This window comes from Scyliorhinus torazame, chromosome 16 (assembly GCF_047496885.1).
Source record: "Scyliorhinus torazame isolate Kashiwa2021f chromosome 16, sScyTor2.1, whole genome shotgun sequence".
Taxonomy (NCBI): Eukaryota; Metazoa; Chordata; class Chondrichthyes; order Carcharhiniformes; family Scyliorhinidae; genus Scyliorhinus; species Scyliorhinus torazame.
In genome coordinates this window covers 70171401-70193372 of record NC_092722.1, presented here as the reverse complement: position 1 = coordinate 70193372, position 21972 = coordinate 70171401, and the positions used below count along the sequence as shown (strand labels likewise).

At 49.8% G+C, this 21972-nt stretch overlaps 1 protein-coding gene across 1 annotated transcript in view; it reads right to left on the bottom strand.

Moving 5' to 3' along the window:
* LOC140392867 (alpha-2-macroglobulin-like) overlaps nt 1-21972 on the bottom strand; it is a 525178-nt gene that overhangs the window by 25648 nt on the left and 477558 nt on the right. Inside the window, exon 22 of the mRNA XM_072478610.1 lies at nt 11501-11582. Within this exon, the coding sequence (XP_072334711.1) occupies nt 11501-11582 (82 nt within the window). The remainder of the gene's footprint in view (nt 1-11500; nt 11583-21972) is intronic.

The following is a 21972-nucleotide window of genomic DNA, read 5'->3' as shown; positions in this document are numbered from 1 at the left end:
AATTAACACGCAGAATAAACACTCAGAAGAAACACCCAGAATGAACACCCAGAAGAAACACCCAGAATAAACACTCAGAATAAACACCCAGAAGAAAAACCCAGAAGAAACACCCAGACGAAACACCCAGACGAAACACCCAGACTAAACATCCAGCATAAATACCCAGAAAACAACCACAATAAACCCCCAGAAGAAACACACAGAATAAACACCCAGAAGAAACACACAGAATAAACACCCAGAAGAAACACCCAGAATCAACACCCAGAATCAACACCCAGAATAAACACCCAGAAAAAAACCACCCAGAATAAACACACAGAATAAACACCCAGAATAAACACTCAGAATAAACACCCAGAAGAAACACCCAGAATAAACACCCAGAATAAACACTTATAATAAATACCCAGAAGAAACACCTAGAATAAACACCCAGAATAAATACCCAGAAGAAACGCCCAGAAGAAACACTCAGATTTAACACCCAGAATAAACACCCAGAATAAATACCCAGAATAAGCACCCAGAAGAAACACCCAGCATAAACGCTCAGAATTAACACCCAGAAGAAATACCCAGAAGAAACACCAAGAATAAACACCCAGAATAAACACCCAGAATAAACACTCAGAATAAACACCAAGAACAAAGATCCAGAATAAACACTCAGAAGAGAAACCCGGAATAAACACCCAGTAGAAACACTCAGAATAAACACCCAGAAGAAACACCTTGAATAAACACCCAGAAGAAATATACAGAATAAACACCCAGAATAAATACCCAGAAGCAAGATACAGAATAAACACCCAGAAGAGAAACCCAGAATCAACACCCAGAATAAACACCCAGAATAAACACTTATAATAAATACCCAGAAGAAACACCTAGAATAAACACCCAGAATAAATACCCAGAAGAAACGCCCAGAAGAAACACTCAGATTTAACACCCAGAATAAACACCCAGAATAAATACCCAGAATAAGCACCCAGAAGAAACACCCAGCATAAACGCTCAGAATTAACACCCAGAAGAAATACCCAGAAGAAACACCAAGAATAAACACCCAGAATAAACACCCAGAATAAACACTCAGAATAAACACCAAGAACAAAGATCCAGAATAAACACTCAGAAGAGAAACCCGGAATAAACACCCAGTAGAAACACTCAGAATAAACACCCAGAAGAAACACCTTGAATAAACACCCAGAAGAAATATACAGAATAAACACCCAGAATAAATACCCAGAAGCAAGATACAGAATAAACACCCAGAAGAGAAACCCAGAATCAACACCCAGAATAAACACCCAGAAGAAAGATACAGAATAAACACCCATAATAAATACCCATAATAAAGACCCAGAAGAACGATCCAGAATAAACGCCCAGAAGAGAAATCCAGAATAAACACACAGAATAAACACTCAGAATAAACACCCCGAAAAACATGCAAAATAAACACCCAGAAGAAACACCCAGAAGAAACACCCAGAATAAATACCCACAAGAAACACCCAGAAGAAACACCTAGAAGAAACACCCAGAATAAACACCTAGAAGGACGATACAGAATTAACACCAAGTAGAGAAACCCAGAATAAACACCCAAAAGAAAGAAACAGAATAAACACCCAGAATAAACACCCAGAATAAACACCTAGAATAAACACCCAGAATAAATACCCACAAGAAACACCCAGAAGAAACACTCAGATTTAACACCCAGAATAAACACCCAGAATAAACACCCAGAAGAGTCTCCCAGGATAAACACCCAGAAGAAATTCGCAAAACAAACACCCAGAATGAATGCCCAGAATAAACACAAAGAATAAGCACCCAGAATAAACAACCAGAATATACACTCAGGAACATACATCCAGGACTAAACACCAGAATTAAACCTAGAATTAAACCGCAGAATAAATATTGAGGAAAAAACACCCAGAAAAAACAACCTGAATCAACACCCAGAATAAACACCCAGAAGAGTCTCCCAGGATAAACACCCAGAAGAAATTCGCAAAACAAACACCCAGAATGAATGCCCAGAATAAACACAAAGAATAAGCACCCAGAATAAACAACCAGAATATACACTCAGGAACATACATCCAGGACTAAACACCAGAATTAAACCTAGAATTAAACCGCAGAATAAATATCGAGGAAAAAACACCCAGAAAAAACAACCTGAATCAACACCCAGAATAAACACCCAGAAGAAACACTCATGATAACACCCCGAAGAAACACCCAGAATTAACAACCAAATATGCGCTGAGGATTAAACGCCCAGGACTAAAGTCCAGAATGAACACGCAGAAGAAATGCCCAGAATAAACCCCCAGGAATAAACCCCCAGGAATAAACACAAATAATAAGCACCCAGAATAAACAACCATAATATACACTCAGGAACATGCATCCAGGACTAAACACCAGAATGAAACCTAGAATTAACATCCAGAATAAATACCCAGGGAAAATGCCCCCAGATCTTTAGCGTTGCCGCCACCACCGGGCTCGTGGTGTACCTTGTCGGCGAGAGTGGAAGCGGTGCCGTCACCAGCGCCCCCAGGCTCGTTCCTTTGCAGGACGCCATCTCCAACCTCTTCCATGCCGCCCCCTCTCCCTCCATCACCCACTTAGGGATCATTGCCACGTTGGCTGCCCAGTAGTAGCCACCCAGATTCGGCAACGCCAGCCCTCCTCTATCCCTACTATGCTCCAGGAACCCCCTCCTTACCCTCGGGGTCTTACTTGCCCACACAAAACCCATAATGCTCCTGCCTACCCTCTTAAAAAAGGCCTTGGTGATCACAATTGGAAGGCATTGGAATACAAAAAGAAACCTCGGGAGGACCACCATTTTAATCGACTGTACTCTGCCCGCTAGCGAGTGTTGCAACATGTCCCACCGTTTAAAGTCCTCCTCCATCTGCTCCACCAGCCGCGTCAAATTAAGTTTGTGCAGGGTCCCCCAGCTCCTAGCTACCTGGATCCCCAAGTATCGAAAGCTCCTTTCCGCCCTCCTCAACGGTAGGTCGTCTATCCCTCTTCCCTGATCCCCCGGATGCACCACAAAGAGCTCACTCTTCCCTACATTGAGCTTGTAGCCCGAGAAGTCCCCAAACTCCCTTAGGATCTGCATGACCGCCACCATCCCCTCTACTGGGTCCGCCACATACAGCAACAGGTTGTCTGCGTACAGCTCAATGCTCCTCTCCCCCTCGAACCACCTCCCTCCATTTCCTAGACTCCCTTCATGCCATGGCCAAAGGTTCAATTGCTAATGCAAACAACAGGGGGGACATGGGGCACCCCTGCCTCGTCCCTCGATACAGCCGAAAATACTCCGACCTCCGCCGATTCGTAACCACACTCGCCACCGGGGCTCTATATAGGAGCTTAACCCAACTGATAAACCCCTCCCCAAACCCAAACCTACGCAACACTTCCCAGAGATACTCCCACTCTACTCGGTCAAAGGCCTTCTCCACGTCCATAGCTGCCACTATCTCCGCCTCTCCCTCCACCGATGGCATCATTATCACGTTTCGGAGCCTTCACACATTGGTGTTTAGCTGCCTGCCCTTTACAAATCCCGTCTGGTCCTCGTGAATCACCCCCGGGACACAGTCCTCAATCCTCGTAGCCAACATTTTTGCCAGCAACTTAGCATCTACGTTGAGGAGCGAGATCGGCCTATACGACCCGCATTGCAGTGGGTCCTTATCCCGCTTCAGGATCAAAGTGATCGTCGCCTCCGACATTGTCGGGGGCAGGGTCCCCCCCTCCTTTGCCTCATTGAAGGTCCTTACCAGCAACGGGGCTAACAGATCTACATACTTCCTATAGAATTCCACCGGGAACCCATCCGGTCCCGGGGCCTTCCCTGCTTGCATGCTCCCCAGTCCTTTCACCAGCTCCTCCACCCCAATTGGCGTCCCCAAACCAGCCACCTCCTGCTCCTCCACCCTCGGGAACCTCAGCTGGTCCAAGAATCGTCGCATCCCCTCTTTTCCCCCTAGGGGCTGGGACCTATACAGCTCCTCGTAGAAGACCTTGAATGCCTCATTCACTTTCACCGCACTCTGCACCATAGTTCCCTTTCCATCCTTGACTCCACCTATTTCCCTCGCTGCCATCCTCTTACGGAGCTGATGTGCCAGCATCCGGCTCGCCTTCTCCCCATACTCATACATCACCCCCTGTGCCTTCCTCCACTGTGCCTCTGCCTTCCCTGTGGTCAACAGGTGCGAACTCCGTCTGGAGACTTTGTCTTTCCCTGAGTAGTCCCTCATCAGGAGCCTCTGCATATCTCCTGTCCACTCTTAAGATCTCCCCCACTAACCTCTCCCTTTCCCTGCCCTCTCCCTATGAGCCCTGATGGAGATTAACTCTCCCCTGACCACCGCCTTCAGCGCCTCCCATACTACTCCCACCTGCACCTCCCCATTGTCGTTGGCCTCCAGATACCTTACGATGCACCCCCGCACCCTCCCGCACACTTCCTTGACTGCCAGCAGTCCCACATCCAACCGCCACAGCGGGCGTTGGTCCCTCTCCTCCCCCAGCTCCAGCTCCACCCAGTGCGAGGCATGGTCTGAAATGGCTATGGCCGAAACTCCGTTCCCTCCACTTTCAGGATCAATGCCCTGCCCAGAACAAAAAAATCTATCCGGGAGTAGGCCAGAAAATTCTCTGGCCAAAGGCCTGGCAAATCTCCACGGATCTACTCCCCCCATCTGATCCATAAACCCCCTGAGCACCTTGGCCACAGCCGGCCTCTTTCCGGTCCAAGATCTGGAGCGATCCAGTGCTGGGTCCAACACCGTGTTGAAAACCCCACCCATTATCAAGCTTCCTACCTCCAAGTCCGGAATATGCCCCGACATCAGTTTCATGAATCCAGCATCGTCCCAATTCGGGGCGTATACATTTACCAATACCACCCCCTTCCCCTGCAACCTACCGCTCACCATCACGAATCGGCCTCCATTGTCCGCTACTATGTCCTTGGCCTCAAACGACACCCGCTTCCCCACCAGTATTGCCACCCCTCTGTTCTTCGCATCCAGCCCCGAATGGAACACCTGTCCTACCCATCCCTTCCTTAACCTGACCTGATCTGCCACCTTCAGATGTGTCTCCTGAAGCATGACCACGTCTGCCTTCAGTCCCTTTAAGTGCGCGAACACTCGGGCCCTCTTAACCGGCCCATTTAAGCCTCTCATTCCACGTGATCAGCTGGATTGGGGGGCAACCCCCCCCCCCCCCCCCCCCCCGCCGACTAGCCATCTCCTATCTTAGGCCAGTCCAGAGCCCGCATCTCCCGCACCCTCCAGTCCCCCAGACTGGGAACCCCCGCCCCAACCACCTCTTCCATTTTCAGTTTCCCCTCGGCCAATGCAGCAGCACCTCTACTGTCTCCCCCTCTCCCCCCCTCCCCTGCCCCCTCCCCGCTAGATCCGAATCAAGCTCTTTTGCTCCCCCCATAATACTTTCGTAAGTCAGCTGACTCCTGCTGACCCCGGCTTCCCCCGCCTTCCCGTTGACCCCCCCGTGTGGAAATCCCTCCTCCTCCTTGCACTCCTCCATCCCCCCCCTCCCTAACGCGGGAAAAAGCCCGCGCTTTCCTGAGCCAGCCCCGCCCCCTATGGCGCAGCTCCTGTTGCGGCCTTATCCCAATACCCCCATCCCCGAGTCTCACCTCCCTCCAGCACCGACACCCACATTCCCCACTGTCCCCCCCATCAAAAACTCTTCCCCCATCCCCATTCATCGTCCCACCCATGAAACATTCTTTACCCATATTTACAACCCTGTATACAGTCAACATCTCCCCCACATCCACAGACCCTCAGCTTGATTCCAATTTTTCCGTTTGGATAAAGGTCCAAGCCTCTTCTGGCGTTTCGAAATAGTGGTGATAAGTGACCCACAGTCGCGCTGGCTGCAGCATTCCGAATCTCACCCTTTTTTTATGCAGCACCGCCTTGGCCCGGTTGAAGCCAGCTCCCCTCTTTGCCACCTCCGCGCTCCAGTCCTGGTAGACTTGGATCACCGCATTCTCCCATCTGCTGCTCCGCTCCTTCTTGGCCCATCTCAAGACACTCTCTCTGTCCGCGAAGTGATGGAACCTCGCCACTATCGCCCTTGGCGGCTCACCAGCCTTGGGTCTCCTCGCCAGGACCCGGTGAGCCCCTTCTAGCTCCAGGGGGCTCGGAGAGGCCTCCGCACCCATCAACGAATGGAGCATCGTGCTCACATACGCCCCGGCATCAGCCACCTCCACTCCTTCGGGAGACCCAGAATCCGGAGATTCTTCCTCCGCGACCTGTTCTCCAGGACCTCGAGTCTCTCGGCCCACCTCTTGTGCAGCGCCTCGTGCGCCTCCATCTTCACTGCCAGGCCCAAGATCTCATCCTCATTCTCGTTAGTTTTGTCCTTCACCTCTCGGAGCTCTACCGCCTGGGCCTTCTGGGTCTCCTTCAGCCCCTCGCTCGCCAACAGCATTGGCGCCAGCACCTCCATTTTAAGCTCCTCCACGCAGCGCCTGAGAAACTCCTGCTGGTCCGGCCCCCATGCTGCTCGATCTCCAACCTCCGCCATCTTGATTTTTCCCCCTCGTTTCTGCCGCTGCTCCAAAGCCTCTTTTTCGGCCGCTCCACTGCTAATCCCCTCCATACGACGGAAGGGGGACCATACTTCACCTTCCCACACGGGATTTAGTCAAAAAATTTCCTTTGGGGCTCCTCCGGAGAGCCCAAAAGTCCGTTATAGCGGGAGCTGCCGAAATGTGCGGCTTAGCTCCGCATTGCCTGAACCGGAAGTCGGAAAATTCATTCCCAACCTGGCCTCACACACCACGGCTCTCATGCATCTGGCGAAGAAGTCCACTGCATTCCAGTGGCTACCCACACATCAAGCAGAGTGGCTCGAGCTAAAGGCAAAGCTCACCACTGCTCCGATACTAGCATTTTCTGACCTGGACAGGGAGACAAAAATCTCCACGGACGCAAACCAGGACGGCATTGCTGCGGTGCCCCTCCAGAGGGATGACTCCTCGTCCTGGGCTCCAGTTGCTTATGCGTCAAGGGCCATGACTCCTACTGAACAGAGCTATGCCCAGATAGAAAAAGAGTGACTGGGCCTCCTAACCGGCATTGTAAATTTCCATGACTACGTCTACGGTCTGCCAACTATCACAGTGGAGACTGACCACAGACCCTTGGTCCATATCATTCATAAGGACTTGAATGACATGACGCCTAGGCTTCTGTGCATTCTCCTTCGACTCCGCAGGTACGATTTTGAGTTAGTATACACGCCAGGCAAGGAGCTGATAATTGCGGATGCCCTGTCCCGCTCCATCACCTCGCCCTGTGAACAGGTTGACTTCATCCGCCAAAGTCTGCAGAACTTAGTGCCCAAACAAATCCACGAGGGACACCGAGGTGTCGAAAAGTGTAGGCGCAGGGCCCGGCAGGCTGTCTATTGACCTGGAATCAGCCAGGACATATCCAACATGGTCCTCAATCGTGCGACCTGCCAGCGTTTCCAGCCTGCTCAAACAAAAGAAACACTCCAGCAACACGGGATCGTGACCTCTCCGTGGTCCAAGGTGGGAATCGACCTTTTTCACGCCAATGGGCGTGACTATGTGCTCATCATAGATTACTTCTCAAGTTATCCGGAAGTTGTGAAGCTGTCAGACCTCACATCAAGGACAGTCATCAAGGTCTGCCAGGAGACATTTGCCAGGCATGGCATTCCACTCACTGTCATGAGTGACAATGGTCCCTGCTTCCACAGCCAAGAGTGGTCCAATTTCGGCAAGTCGTACCAATTCAAACACATTACCTCAAGCCCAACTACCCGCAGTCCAACGCGAAGGTCGAGAAAGGGGGAAAGGGGTCCATATCGTGAAACAACTATTCTGCAAGGCTGCGGACTCTACTTCTGACTTGAATCTTGCGCTGCTGGTGTACAGGGCAACTCCTCTGTCCACCGGTATGTCTCCGGCACAACTCCTCATGAATAGAGACCTGCGGACGACTGTTCCAGCCATACACTTACCAGACCTGGATCACCTCCCTGTGCTGCAAAAGGTGCAGCAACTCAGGAACCGGCAAAAGCTGACGTACGATGCTCATGCTACCGATTTGCCTGTGCTATCTCCGGAAGATGCTGTTCGGATCAAGCTACCTGATGGAGGCTGGTCAGCCCCAGCTGTTGTTGTTCGACAGGCTGCTCCCAGGTCGTTTGTGGTTCGTATGGCTGATGGCTCCATTGTCAGGTGCAACAGAAGGGCACTGTGCAAAGTTGCATGCCCACCACCAAATCTCACCTTTCCAGGTGTTGTTATGCCTCTTCCGGCCTCCTCAATCCACGAGGCCACCAGTCTGGCTGCAATCCCGCCTGTCAAGGCGCCGTCGTCCCCACCTCCACCTCTCAGGCGGTCGACAAGGATCCAACGCCAGTCCCAAAGATTGGACTTATAGATATTTATCTTGTAAATTCTGTTCTGTATCTGCACGCTCGACACCTTTCATGTATATATTCGTTCACTCGCCATTCAATGTAAATAGTTATACATGTACATACAGTTGCATATGTTCCAAGCAACCGACAATTTTTTTTTTTTAAAAGGGGGTATGTCATGATATGCACTCATGCACATAATGAGATACAGACAGGAAGTGACAGACACCCAGTACAGCCAATCAACACACAGGACAGAACACAACCAATCACAAGGCAAACACTAGAGAGAGGGTGTCCCACTATAAAACACACGAGGCATCGACACTCTGCCTCTTTCCACTGGGGACAACTGTAGTGACAGTCAAGGTGTATATATCAGTTAGCACCTTCTACACGTGGCTCACAGCTAGTCTGGTCGAGTTAGTTATAGTTAGCACACTTAGAGTAGTAGAGTGTCAACCCACAGCAAGCTGTGTGCACTGCTCAAGAAGTTAAATAAAGCTTATTGAACGAACATCAAAGTTTGGAGTCTACTTTCAAGTACAACTGCATCCAGTTGCAGTCCGTGTTACCCCAGAGTGAATAACACAACAGGAATCACGGAGGGAATTGCAATGCAGATGTGGGGGTGGGGTGGGATGTGTGGGCCACCGACCAGGCCCCTATGTGGTGAACCTGGAGGCGATCAGGGCATATCATGTATGCTGGCCCAGGTGCACACATTGTGCACCATCCTGTGCCTGCCCATGCCCCATGTCCTGCTCATCCTCACCCTTCCACACATTCTCCTCGTCGGATGAGGCCTGGCGTTCATCCCTTTCCTTGAACACGTCGCCCCTCTGCTGTGCGATGTTGTAGAGGATGCACAGGCCGCCACGATGCAAGACCTCCAGAGCAGTCCAGACACCTGTACCACATCTTCAGGAGGCCGAAGCACCGCTCGATCATGCTCCTGGGTGCCGCAAGGGCGTCGTTGTAACGGTTCTCCGCGCCGGTCTGTGGCCTCCAGATAGGCACCATCAGCCACGACTGCAGCGGATAACCTCTGATCCCCAAGAGCCAACCCTTCACCTGGGGGGGGGGGGGGGGGGGGGGGGGGGGCACCCCAAAGGCATCAGGAACTGTGGAGTGTGCCAGAATGAAGGCGCCGTTCACACTGCCAGGGTATCGGTGGTCACACACTAGCTGCACGTTCATCGAGAGGAACCCCTTTCTGTTTCTGAAGAACGGTCCATCATGAGCTGGTACACGTTGGGCAACATGCGTCTGGTCAATCACCCCCTGGACCTGGGGCATCCCAGCAATAATGGCGAAGCCCGCTGCCCATGCACCCTGGTGGGCTCGGTTCACATTGAATTTGATATATTGCACCGACCGGGCATATAAGGCCTGAGTGACAGCACGGATGCACCTGTGCACCGAGGGTCTGTGAGATCCCGGACAGGTCCCCACTTGGCGCCCGTTGGAACCATGGCGTAAATGTTCAGGGCGACCGTCACTTTGGGTGTCCTTACCCAGACCCCGCGGTGCCAGGTGTGCCATGATCTGGCAGATATGCCCTACAGTCCTCCTGCTCAGCAGAGCTTTCATTGGCATACCCGGTCCGGCAGATCCTCAAACAACAGCCGCTATGGTACACATGAGGCCTGATGCGGCGCCTCCTTCCCATCTCCTCCTCGGCCTGTTGGGTCACCATTCTCACTGGCTGGTGCCTGTTCCTCTGTGGCAGGCTCAGTTGCTACAGCGTCCCTCCTCCTCCCAAACAGCTCCAGCTCGTATAGCTCAGTTCATCCCCCAGGGCTGCGGCAGCCAGGATTCTGGTTGGATTCCAATATCCATTGTCTCCCGGGGGGTGAAAGGCAGTCACGTTAGCATGGTGCCTACTCCATGCCCTATCAGGTCCAACAGGCTACATGGTGACCCAGGCCTGCACTGTAACCCCTGCCCACGCATGAGCCCCTTCCTACCACCACCCCCCCCCCCCCCCCCCCCCCCAACCTCCACCCCCCCGTCCTCTTCCCCATACCCACACCCGGCCGCTCCCCTGGCATTCAGCTGTCCGCACCGTACCTGTGGCCTCGTCGGATCCTGGCACTGCGGGGGTCTCTGGCCCCAGCAACCGTCCCTGCTGACAGGCACCCGTCCCTGCCAGCAGGAGTACTGTCGGCTGGCCCTACCCATGCCAGCGGTATGCTCCACGGCCCCATCCAGTGCCCTCCTTTAATTGTTACTGTAGGGACATTGCCCTTGGGTTGGCATGTTGCCCGGTTGGGGCTTTGGGTAGTTGTTGGGTGGGGGGATGGGGTGTGGGAGTGGGGGGGTGGTGGGTGGAGCTTGGATGTGGTGGGATGCAGCGTGGGGGGGTTGCGGTGGAGTGCGGGGTTGGTGGGCGGGGACACCCATATGGCCGATGTTGGCCACAGTGGGCGGTCACCGAGGTGCGCAGAAAGATGGCTGCCTTGCAGGCTGTGGCAATGCTGGTCTGTGCCTGGACCCCCCGATCCCGGGGGGGGTCACTACGACCTCATGGCCCGTCCCCTGGTTACCCCGAATCACGGCCCTAGCACATGCCCTCCCTCGACTCCAGCTAACCCTGCCAACAGTAGGTCCAGCAGCCCACGGCCATGCCTTTGCATGTCCTACCTGCTCTCTCTCCCTCATCAGCCATGTTTCCTGTTTCCTGATTTTTAATACAAGTGAAACTTGCCATCGGTAATTCCTCCAGGCGAAGGCGGAGCATTGTGGGAGGCCCGGAGAATACCGGGTCGGGCCCGTTAATGATACGCCAACAATGTGTACTGTACGTGCGGAGTAGAATGCATTGACGCTGCTGTCGAGGCAGCGGAACATTGGCATTTCTGATGGGCGACCGCCGCCGGCCACGATTTTCACCTCACGTGCGGTTCTCTGCCCAATCGCATTTCTCAATTTTGGCATCAGGCTCAACGGAGAATCACGGCCCCAGAATAAATACCCAATAATAAATACCTACCCGAATCATCGGAGTTTATTCGATATGTCGTCAGCATGGATAAATGATGTAAAGTTGACATCATTGCCGTGAGAGATTTCACCTGGGAACAGAGAAATGGGCTCAGTCGCTTGGAAACAAAAAACCTCCCTCCCCAAAACAACACATTCACTCCAGTGAATCGTCTCCCAATTTACATCGATCTCTCTGTCATTCTTGTTGCCTGTCGCTCTCTATCTTGTTTTACTTTATTCCTACTCTCTGTTTTTCTCTCTCTGTCTGTATCACTCACTATCTGTCTAATTCTCTGTCTGTCTCATTCTCTGTCTGTCCCTCTCTCTGTCTGTCTCACTCTGTCTGTCTCACTCTCTGTCTGTCTCTCTGTCCCACTCGCTGTCTCTCTCTGCCTTTCCTTCTCTATCGCTCTTCTCTCTGTCTTTCATTCTTTGTCCCACTCGCTGTCTATTTCTCTCTGTCTGTCTCTCTCTGTCGATCTCACTCTCTGTCTGACTCACTCTCTGTCTCTCACACTCTGTCTCACTCTCTCTCTGTCTCACTCTGTCTGTCTCCTTGTCTCTGCCCCTCTCTCTGTGCCCCCCTTTCTCTCTCTGCCTCCCCTCTCTCTGTCTGTCTCACTCTCGTCTGTCTTACTCTCTCTGTCTCTCTCTCTCTCTCTTTGTCTCTCTGTCTGTCTCACTTTCTCTGTGTGTCTCTGTCTGTCTCACTTTCCGTCTATCTCACTCTCTGTCTGTCTCTCTCTCTCTGCCCCTCTCTCTCTCTGTCTCACTCTGTCTGTCTCACTCTCTCTCTGCCCCTTTCTGTCTCTCTCTGTCTGTCTCTTTCTCTCTCTCTGCCTCTCCTTCTGCCACCCCCCCTCTCTCTGTCTCACTCTCTGTCCCTCTCTCCCTGTCTCACTCTGTCCCACTCTCAGGGGAGGGAATCTATGTGTGGAGCCAGAGGAAATGGGCGAGGTACTAAATGAATACTTTGCATAATTTTTTCCCAAGAGAAGGAATTGGTGGATGTTGAGTCTGGCGTAGGGTGTGTAGATGAAATGAAAATCGCTTATTGTCACAAGTAGGCTTCAACTGAAGTTACTGTGAAAAGCCCCGAGTCGCCACATTCCGGCGCCTGTTCGGGGAGGCTGATATGGGAATTGAACCGTGCTGCTGGCCTGCTTTCAAAGCCAGCGATTTAGCCCTGTGCTAAACCAGCCCCTATATAGCCTGGGTCACATTGAGATCCAAAAAGAGGTGTTGGGTGTCCTGAAAAATATTAAGGAGGATAAGTCCCCAGGGCCTAATGGGATCTACCCCAGAATACTGAAGGAGGCTAGAGAGGAAATTGCTGAGGCCTTAACAGAAATCTTTGGATCCTCACTGTCTTCAGTCTTCCACTGTCCCGGAAGACTGGAGAATAGCCAACGTTTCTTTGTTTAAGAAGGGTAGCAAGGATAATCCAGGGAACTACAAGCCAGTGACGCTGATGTCAGTGGTAGGGAAATTACTGGAGAGAATTCTTCGAGTCAGGATCTACTCCCATTTAGATCGTTTGGAGACTTGGGCGGCGAGATGGCAGATGGAGTTTAATTCGGACAAATGTGAGGTGATGCATTTTGGAAGGTCTAATACAGGTAGGGAATTTACAGTGAATGGTAGAACCCTCAAGAGTATTGACAGTCAGAGAGATCTTGGTGTGCAGGTCCACAGGTCACTGAAAGGGGCAACACAGGTGGAGAAGGTAGTCAAGAAGGCATACGGCATGCTTGCCTTCATTGGCCGGGGCATTGAGTATAAAAATTGGCAAGTCATGTTGAAGCTGTATAGAACCTTAGTTAGGCCACACTTAGAGTATAGTGTTCAATTCTGGTCGCCACACGACCAGAAGGATGTGGAGGCTTTAGAGGGGGTGCAGAAGAGATTTACCAGAATGTTGCCTGGTATGGAGGGCATTAGCTTTGAGTAGAGGTTGAATAAACTTGGTTTGCTCTCACTGGAACGGAGAAGGTTGAGGGGAGACCTGATAGAGGTCTACAAAATTATGAGGGGTATAAACAGAGTGGATAGTCAGAGACTTTTTCCCAGAGTAGAGGGGTCAATTACTCGGGGGCATAGGTTTAAGGTGCGAGGGGCAAGGTTTAGAGGAGATGTGCGAGGCAAAGATTTTTATGCAGAGGGTAGTGGATGCCTGGAACTCGCTGCCGAAGGAAGTGGTGGAAGCAGGGACAATAGTGACGTTTAAGGAACATCTTGACAAATACATGAATAGGATGGGAATAGAGGGATACTGACCCCGGAAGTGTAGAAAATTTTAGTTTAGATGGGCAGCATGGTCGGCGCAGGCTTGGAGGGCCGAAGGGCCTGTTCCTGTGCTGTACTTTTCTTTGTTCTTTGTTCTGTCTCACTCTCTGTCTCTGTCTCTCTTTCTCTCTGCCTTTCCCTCTCTGCCCTCCCCCCCTCCACTCTCTCTCTCTCTCTCTCTGTCTGTCTCACTCCGTCTGGGCGGGATTTACCACCAATCTGCTGTGCGTTTTTCGGCGGCGAAGGTGGTCCGTTGTCTGCACCCCTCGTCGATGGGAATCCCGTGCGCCTTCAATGGGACCGGAATATCTGCCGGCGTGAACAACTGGTAAATTCCCCTCTCTCTCTCTCTGTTTCTTCCAATCTCTCGCTCCCTCTGCCTGTTTTTCTCTGTCTCTCTCTCTCCCTCTTGTCTCTCTTTCTCTCTCTGTCTCTTTCTCTCTCTTCTTCTGTCTCTGCCTCTCTCTGTTTCTCTCAGTCTCCCTCTCTCTGTCTCTCGCTGTCTCTGTCTCTCTAGTAGTCAAGGAGTCCAGAAAGGAGAGTCAGAGGAATGGTTTATTACCAAAACCAAAGTATATACAAGTAACAGTTCCAGTCGGGAGTACTCTCGAGCTGGGCAACTGTCCCACCGGCTTTTAAGGTCCAGGGTCAACTATGCCGCTGAGGGTCGGGGAGCTCATACTCCATCAGGCTCAAGGGGAGATTAATCGGGTCAATTCCATAGGTCTCGTGGGGGTTACCACGTCCCTCTCTCCTAAAGTCCGTAAGTCTTTCTGAAGGAGGTTGAGCAGGAGTGTCTGCTCCTCTTCGCCCGCGGCTGCACTTCCAATGGCTGCGGGGCAGGGAGGATGGGGTGGAGAATGTGCTGGGGAATGTCATTTCCTTGATGACCGTCTACTGGTGACTGATTCTTGGCCAGGTTTCTGGTGGAATCCTCGGATGCCTGGGACGGACATCTCAGAGTCGGAGTCTACCATCTCTCGCATTTTGATTTTGCGGCCCCCAAGGGGCAACGCCCCAGGCCTCCATGTGTCGGGGAGACATGGCTGGAAGACGGTTCCACTGGTGGGGGGTGTCCTAACGTTCCCTGCTCCTGAGCTCTTCACCATCTGTTTGTGTGCCTTTACTTGACACAAAACTGGACCGGTCTGCTAGACCACCCGTCCCTGGAATCAAATGAGCACCGTCCCAAAGTTTTGGATGTACGCCATGTCCCCTGGTGTGACACTCCCGGTCCTCGTCCGCCGGCCTTGGCTTTGCCTCTGCAGGTCCTTACTCTGTTGGCAATATCGGGACATGTGAGGCAGAGGCGGGTCCTGCTCCTCCGTCCGATCAACAATTCCACCGGTGCTACGTCGGTCGTGGCATGAGGCGTGCTCCGATCTCAATCCCAAAACCAAACCCCAATCTCAATCCCAAACCCCAATCACAATCTGAATCCCAAACCCAACAACAATCTCAATCCAAACCTCAATCACAATCTCAATCCCCAAACCGCAACCACAAACTCAGTCACAAACCCCAACCACAATCTCAATCCCAAGCCCCATTCACAATCTGAATCCCAAACACCAACCACAATCTCAATCTCAAAACCCCAACCACAATCTCAATCCCAAACCTCAACCACAATCTCAATCCCAAACCCCAACCACAATCACAATCCCAAACCTCAACCACAATCTCAATCCCAAACCCCAACCACAATCTCAATCCCAAACCTCAACCACAATCTCAATCCCAAACCCCAAACACAATCTCAATCCCAAAACCGCAACTACAAGCTCAATCCAAATCCGAACAACAAATTCAATCCCAAACCACAACCACAATCTCAATCCCAAACCCCAACCAAAACCTCAATCCCAAACCCAGCCACAATCTCAATTCCAAACACCAGCCCCAATCTCACTCCCAAACCCCAAACACAATCTCAATCCCAAACCCCAACCAAAATCTCAATCCCAAACTCAGCCACAATCTCAATCCCAAACCCCTGCCACAATCTCACTCCCAAACCACAACCACAATCTCCATCCCAAATCCCAACCCCAATCTCAATTCCAAACCGCAACCACAATCTCAATCCCAACCCCCAACCACAATCTCAATTCCAAACTCAAAACAAAATCTCAATCCCAAACCCCAACCACAATATCAATCCCAAACCCAACCACACCCTCAATCTCAAAACCCCAACCACAATCTCAAACCCAATCACAATCTCAATCCCAAACACAACCACAAACTCAATCCGAAATCCGAGCAACAATCTCAATCCCACACCGCAACCACAATCTCAATCCCAAAACCCAACCACAATCTCAAACCCAAACCCAATCACAATCTTAATCACAAACCTCAACCACAATCTCAATCACAAACCTCAACCACAATCTCAATCCCAAACCTCAACCACAATCTGAATCCGAAATCCGAGCAACAATCTCCATCAGCAACCGCAACCGCAATCTCAATCCCAAAACCCCAACCACAATCTCAAACCCAAACCCAATCACAATCTCAATCCAAAACCGAAACCACAATCTCAATCACAAACCCCAACCACAATCTCAATCCCAAACCCCAACCACATTCTCCATCCAAAACCCCAGCCACGATCTCAATCCCAAACCCAAACCACAATCTCAATGCAGAACCCTAACCACAATCTGAATCCCAAACCCCAACCACAATCTAAATCTCAAAACCCCAACCACAATCTCAATCCCAAACCTCAACCACAATCTCAATCCCAAAACCGCAACTACAAACTCAATCCAAATTCGAACACCAAATTCAATCCCAAACCCCAACCACAATCTCAATCCCAAACCCCAACCAAAACCTCAATCTCAAACCCAGCCACAATCTCAATCCCAAACCCCAGCCCCAATCTCACTCCCAAACCCCAACCACAATCTCAATCCCAAACCCCAACCAAAATATCAATCCCAAACCCAGCCACAATCTCAATGCCAAAACCCCAACCACAATCTCAAGCCAAAACCAATCACAATCTCAATCCAAAACCCAAACCACAATCTCAATTACAAACCCCAACGACAATCTCAATCCCAAACCCCAACCACATTCTCCATCCAAATCCCCAGCCATAATCTCAATCCCAAACCCAAACCACAATCTCAATCCAAAACACAAACCAGAATCGTAAACCCAAACCTCAACCACAATCTCAATCTCAAAACCCCAACCACAACCTCAATCCCAAAACCCCAACCACAATCTCAATCCCAAACCTCAACCACAAACTCAATCCGAAATCCGAGAAACAATCTCAATCCCAAATCCCAACCACACTCTCAATTCCAAACCCCAAACAAAATCTCAAACCCAAAGACCAACCGCAATCCCACAACCCAACCACAATCTCAATCCCAAACCCCAACCACAATCTCAATTCCAAACCCCAAACAAAATCTCAATCCCAAACCCCAAACACAATATCAATCCCAGACCCAACCACAACCTCAATCCCAAAACCCCAACCACAATCTCAAACCCAATCACAATCTCAATCCCAAACCTCAACCACAAACTCAATCCGAAATCCGAGCAACAATCTCAATCCCACACCCCAACCACAATCTCAATCCCAACCCCAACCACAATCTCAATCCCAAACCCAGCCACAACCTCAATCCCAAAACCCCAACCACAATCTCAAACCCAATCACAATCTCAATCCCAAACCTCAACCACAAACTCAATCCGAAATCCGAGCAACAATCTCAATCCCACACCCCAACCACAATCTCAATCCCAACCCCAACCACAATCTCAATCCGAAACCCCAACCACAATCTCAATCCGAAATCCCAAACAAAATCTCAATCCAAACCCCAACCACAATCTCAATCCCAAAACCGCAACTACAATCTCAATCCAAAACCCAACTACAATCTCAATCCCAAACCACAACCAGAATCTCAAACCCAAACACCAACCACAATCTCAATCCCGAAACCAGCCACAATCTCAATCCCAAAACCAGCCACAATCTCAATCCCAAACACCAGCCCCAATCTCACTCCCAAACCCCAAACACAATCTCAATCCCAAACCCCAACCAAAATCTCAATCCCAAACTCAGCCACAATCTCAATCCCCAACCCCTGCCACAATCTCACTCCCAAACCACAACCACAATCTCACTCCCAAACCCCAAACACAATCTCAATCCCAAACCCCAACCAAAATCTCAATCCCAAACTCAGCCACAATCTCAATCCCCAACCCCTGCCACAATCTCACTCCCAAACCACAACCACAATCTCCATCCCAAATCCCAACCCCAATCTCAATTCCCAACCCCTGCCACAATCTCACTCCCAAACCTCAACCACAATCTCCATCCCAAATCCCAACCCCAATCTCAATTCCAAACCGCAACCACAATCTCAATCCCAAACCCCAACCACAATCTCAATTCCAAACTCAAAACAAAATCTCAATCCCAAACCCCAACCACAATATCAATCCCAAACCCAACCACACCCTCAATCTCAAAACCCCAACCACAATCTCAAACCCAATCACAATCTCAATCCCAAACTCAACCACAAACTCAATCCGAAATCCGAGCAACAATCTCAATCCCACACCGCAACCACAATCTCAATGCCAAAACCCCAACCACAATCTCAAACCAAAACCAATCACAATCTCAATCCAAAACCCATACCACAATCTCAATTACAAACCCCAACCACAATCTCAATCCCAAACCCCAACCACATTCTCCATCCAAATCCCCAGCCATAATCTCAATCCCAAACCCAAACCACAATCTCAATCCAAAACCCTAAACAGAATCGTAAACCCAAACCTCAACCACAATCTCAATCTCAAAACCCCAACCTCAATCCCAAAACCCCAACCACAATCTCAAACCCAATCACAATCTCAATCCCAAACCTCAACCACAAACTCAATCCGAAATCCGAGCAACAACCTCAATCCCAAATCCCAACCACACTCTCAATTCCAAACCCCAAACAAAATCTCAAACCCAAAGCCCAACCGCAATCTCAATCCCACAACCCAACCACAATCTCAATCCCAAACCCCAACCACAATCTCAATTCCAAACCCCAAACAAAATCTCAATCCCAAACCCCAAACACAATATCAATCCCAGACCCAACCACAACCTCAATCCCAAAACCCCAACCACAATCGCAAACCCAATCACTATCTCAATCCCAAACCTCAACCACAAACTCAATCCGAAATCCGAGCAACAATCTCAATCCCACACCCCAACCACAATCTCAATCCCAACCACAATCTCAATCCCAAACACCAACCACAATCTCAATCCGAAATCCCAAACAAAATCTCAATCCAAACCCCAACCACAACCTCAATCCCAAAACCGCAACTACAATCTCAATCCAAAACCCAACTACAATCTCAATCCCAAACCACAACCAGAATCTCAAACCCAAACACCAACCACAATCTCAATCCCGAAACCAGCCACAATCTCAATCCCAAACCACAACCACAATCTCAATCCCAAACCTGAACAACAATCTCAATCCCAAATCCCAACCACAATCTCAATTCCAAACCCTAAACAAAATCTCAATCCCAAACCCCAACCACAATCTCATTGCCACACCCCAAGCACAATCTCAATCCGAAAACCCAACAACAAACTCAATCTCAAACCCCAACCACAATCTGAATTCCAAAACCCAAGCAAAATCCCAATCCCAAACACCAACCACAATATCAATCCCAAACCCAACCACAACCGCAATCCCAAAACCCCAACCACAATCTCAAACCCAAACACAATCTCAATCCCAAACCTCAACCAGAAACTCAATCCCAAATCCGAGCAACAATCTCCATCCCCAACAGCAACCACAATCTCATTTCCAAAACGCCAACCACAATCTCAATCCCAACCCCCAACCTCAATCTCAATCCCAAACCCGAACCACAATCTCAATCCCAATTCCCAACCAAAATCTCAATCCCAAATTCCAGCCACAATCTCAATTAACAAATCCCCAATCACAATCTGAATCCCAAACCCCAGCCACAATCTCATTTCAAACCGCAACCACAATCTCAATCCCAAATCCCAGCCATAATCTCACTCCCAAACCACAACCATAATCTCAATACCAAACCCAAACCACAATCTCCATCCGAAACCCGAACCACAATCTCCATCGAAACCCAAACCACAATCTCAATCCCAAAACCCCAACCACAATCTCAAACCCAATCACAATCTCAATCCCAAACCTCAACCACAAACTCAATCCGAAATCCGAGCAACAATCTCCATCCCCAACCACAACCACAATCTCAATCCCAAAACCCCAACCACATCTCAAACCCAAACCCAATCTCAATCCAAAACCCAAAACACAATCTCAATTACATACCCCAACCACAATCTCAATCCCAAACCCCAACCACATTCTCCATCCAAAACCCCAGCCATAATCACAATCCCAAACCCAAACCACAATCTCAATCCAAAACCCTAACCAGAATCGTATACCCAAACCCCAACCACAATCTCAATCTCAAAACCCCAACCACAATTTCAATCCCAAACCACAACCACAATCCCAATCCCAAATCTGAACAACAATCTCGATCCCAAACCCCAACCACAATCTCAATCCCAAAACCGCAACTACAAGGTCAATCCAAATCCGAACAACAAATTCAATCCCAAACTACAACCACAATCTCAATCCCAAACCCCAACCAAAACCTCAATCCCAAACCCAGCCACAATCTCAATCCCAAACACCAGCCCCAATCTCACTCCCAAACCCCAAACACAATCTCAATCCCAAACCCCAACCAAAATCTAAATCCCAAACTCAGCCACAATCTCAATCCCCAACCCCTGCCACAATCTCACTCCCAAACCACAACCACAATCTCCATCCCAAATCCCAACCCCAATCTCAATTCCAAACCGCAACCACAATCTCAATCCCAACCCCCAACCACAATCTCAATGCCAAACTCAAAACAAAATCTCAATCCCAAACCCCAACCACAATATCAATCCCAAACCCAACCACACCCTCAATCTCAAAACCCCAACCACAATCTCAAACCCAATCACAATCTCAATCCCAAACTCAACCACAAACTCAATCCGAAATCCGAGCAACAATCTCAATCCCACACCGCAACCACAATCTCAATCCCAAATCCCAACAACAATCTCTATCCCAATCCCGAACCACAATCTCAATTCCAAACCACAAACAAAATCTCAATCCCAAACCCCAACCACATAATCAATCCCAAACCGAACCTCAACCTCAATCCCCAAACCCCAACCACAATCTCAAACCCAAACCCAATCACAATCTTAATCACAAACCTCAACCACAATCTCAATCCCAAACCTCAACCACAATCTGAATCCGAAATCCGCGCAACAATCTCCATCAGCAACCGCAACCGCAATCTCAATCCCAAAACCCCAACCACAATCTCAAACCCAAACCCAATCACAATCTCAATCCAAAACCCAAACCACAATCTCAAGCACAAACCCCAACCACAATCTCAATCCCAAACCCCAACCACATTCTCCATCCAAAACCCCAGCCACGATCTCAATCCCAAACCCAAACCACAATCTCAATCCAGAACCCTAACCACAATCTGAATCCCAAACCCCAACCACAATCTAAATCTCAAAACCCCAACCACAATCTCAATCCCAAAACCGCAACTACAAGCTCAATCCAAATCCGAACAACAAATTCAATCCCAAACCCCAACCACAATCTCAATCCCAAACCCCAACCAAAACCTCAATCCCAAACCCAGCCACAATCTCAATCCAAAACCCATACCACAATCTCAATTACAAATCCCCAGCCATAATCTCAATCCCAAACCCAAACCACAATATCAATCCCAGACCCAACCACAACCTCAATCCCAAAACCCCAACCACAATCGCAAACCCAATCACTATCTCAATCCCAAACCTCAACCACAAACTCAATCCGAAATCCGAGCAACAATCTCAATCCCACACCCCAACCACAGTCTCAATCCCAACCCCAACCACAATCTCAATCCCAAACCCCAACCACAATCTCAATCCGAAATCCCAAACAAAATCTCAATCCAAACCCCAACCACAACCTCAATCCCAAAACCGCAACT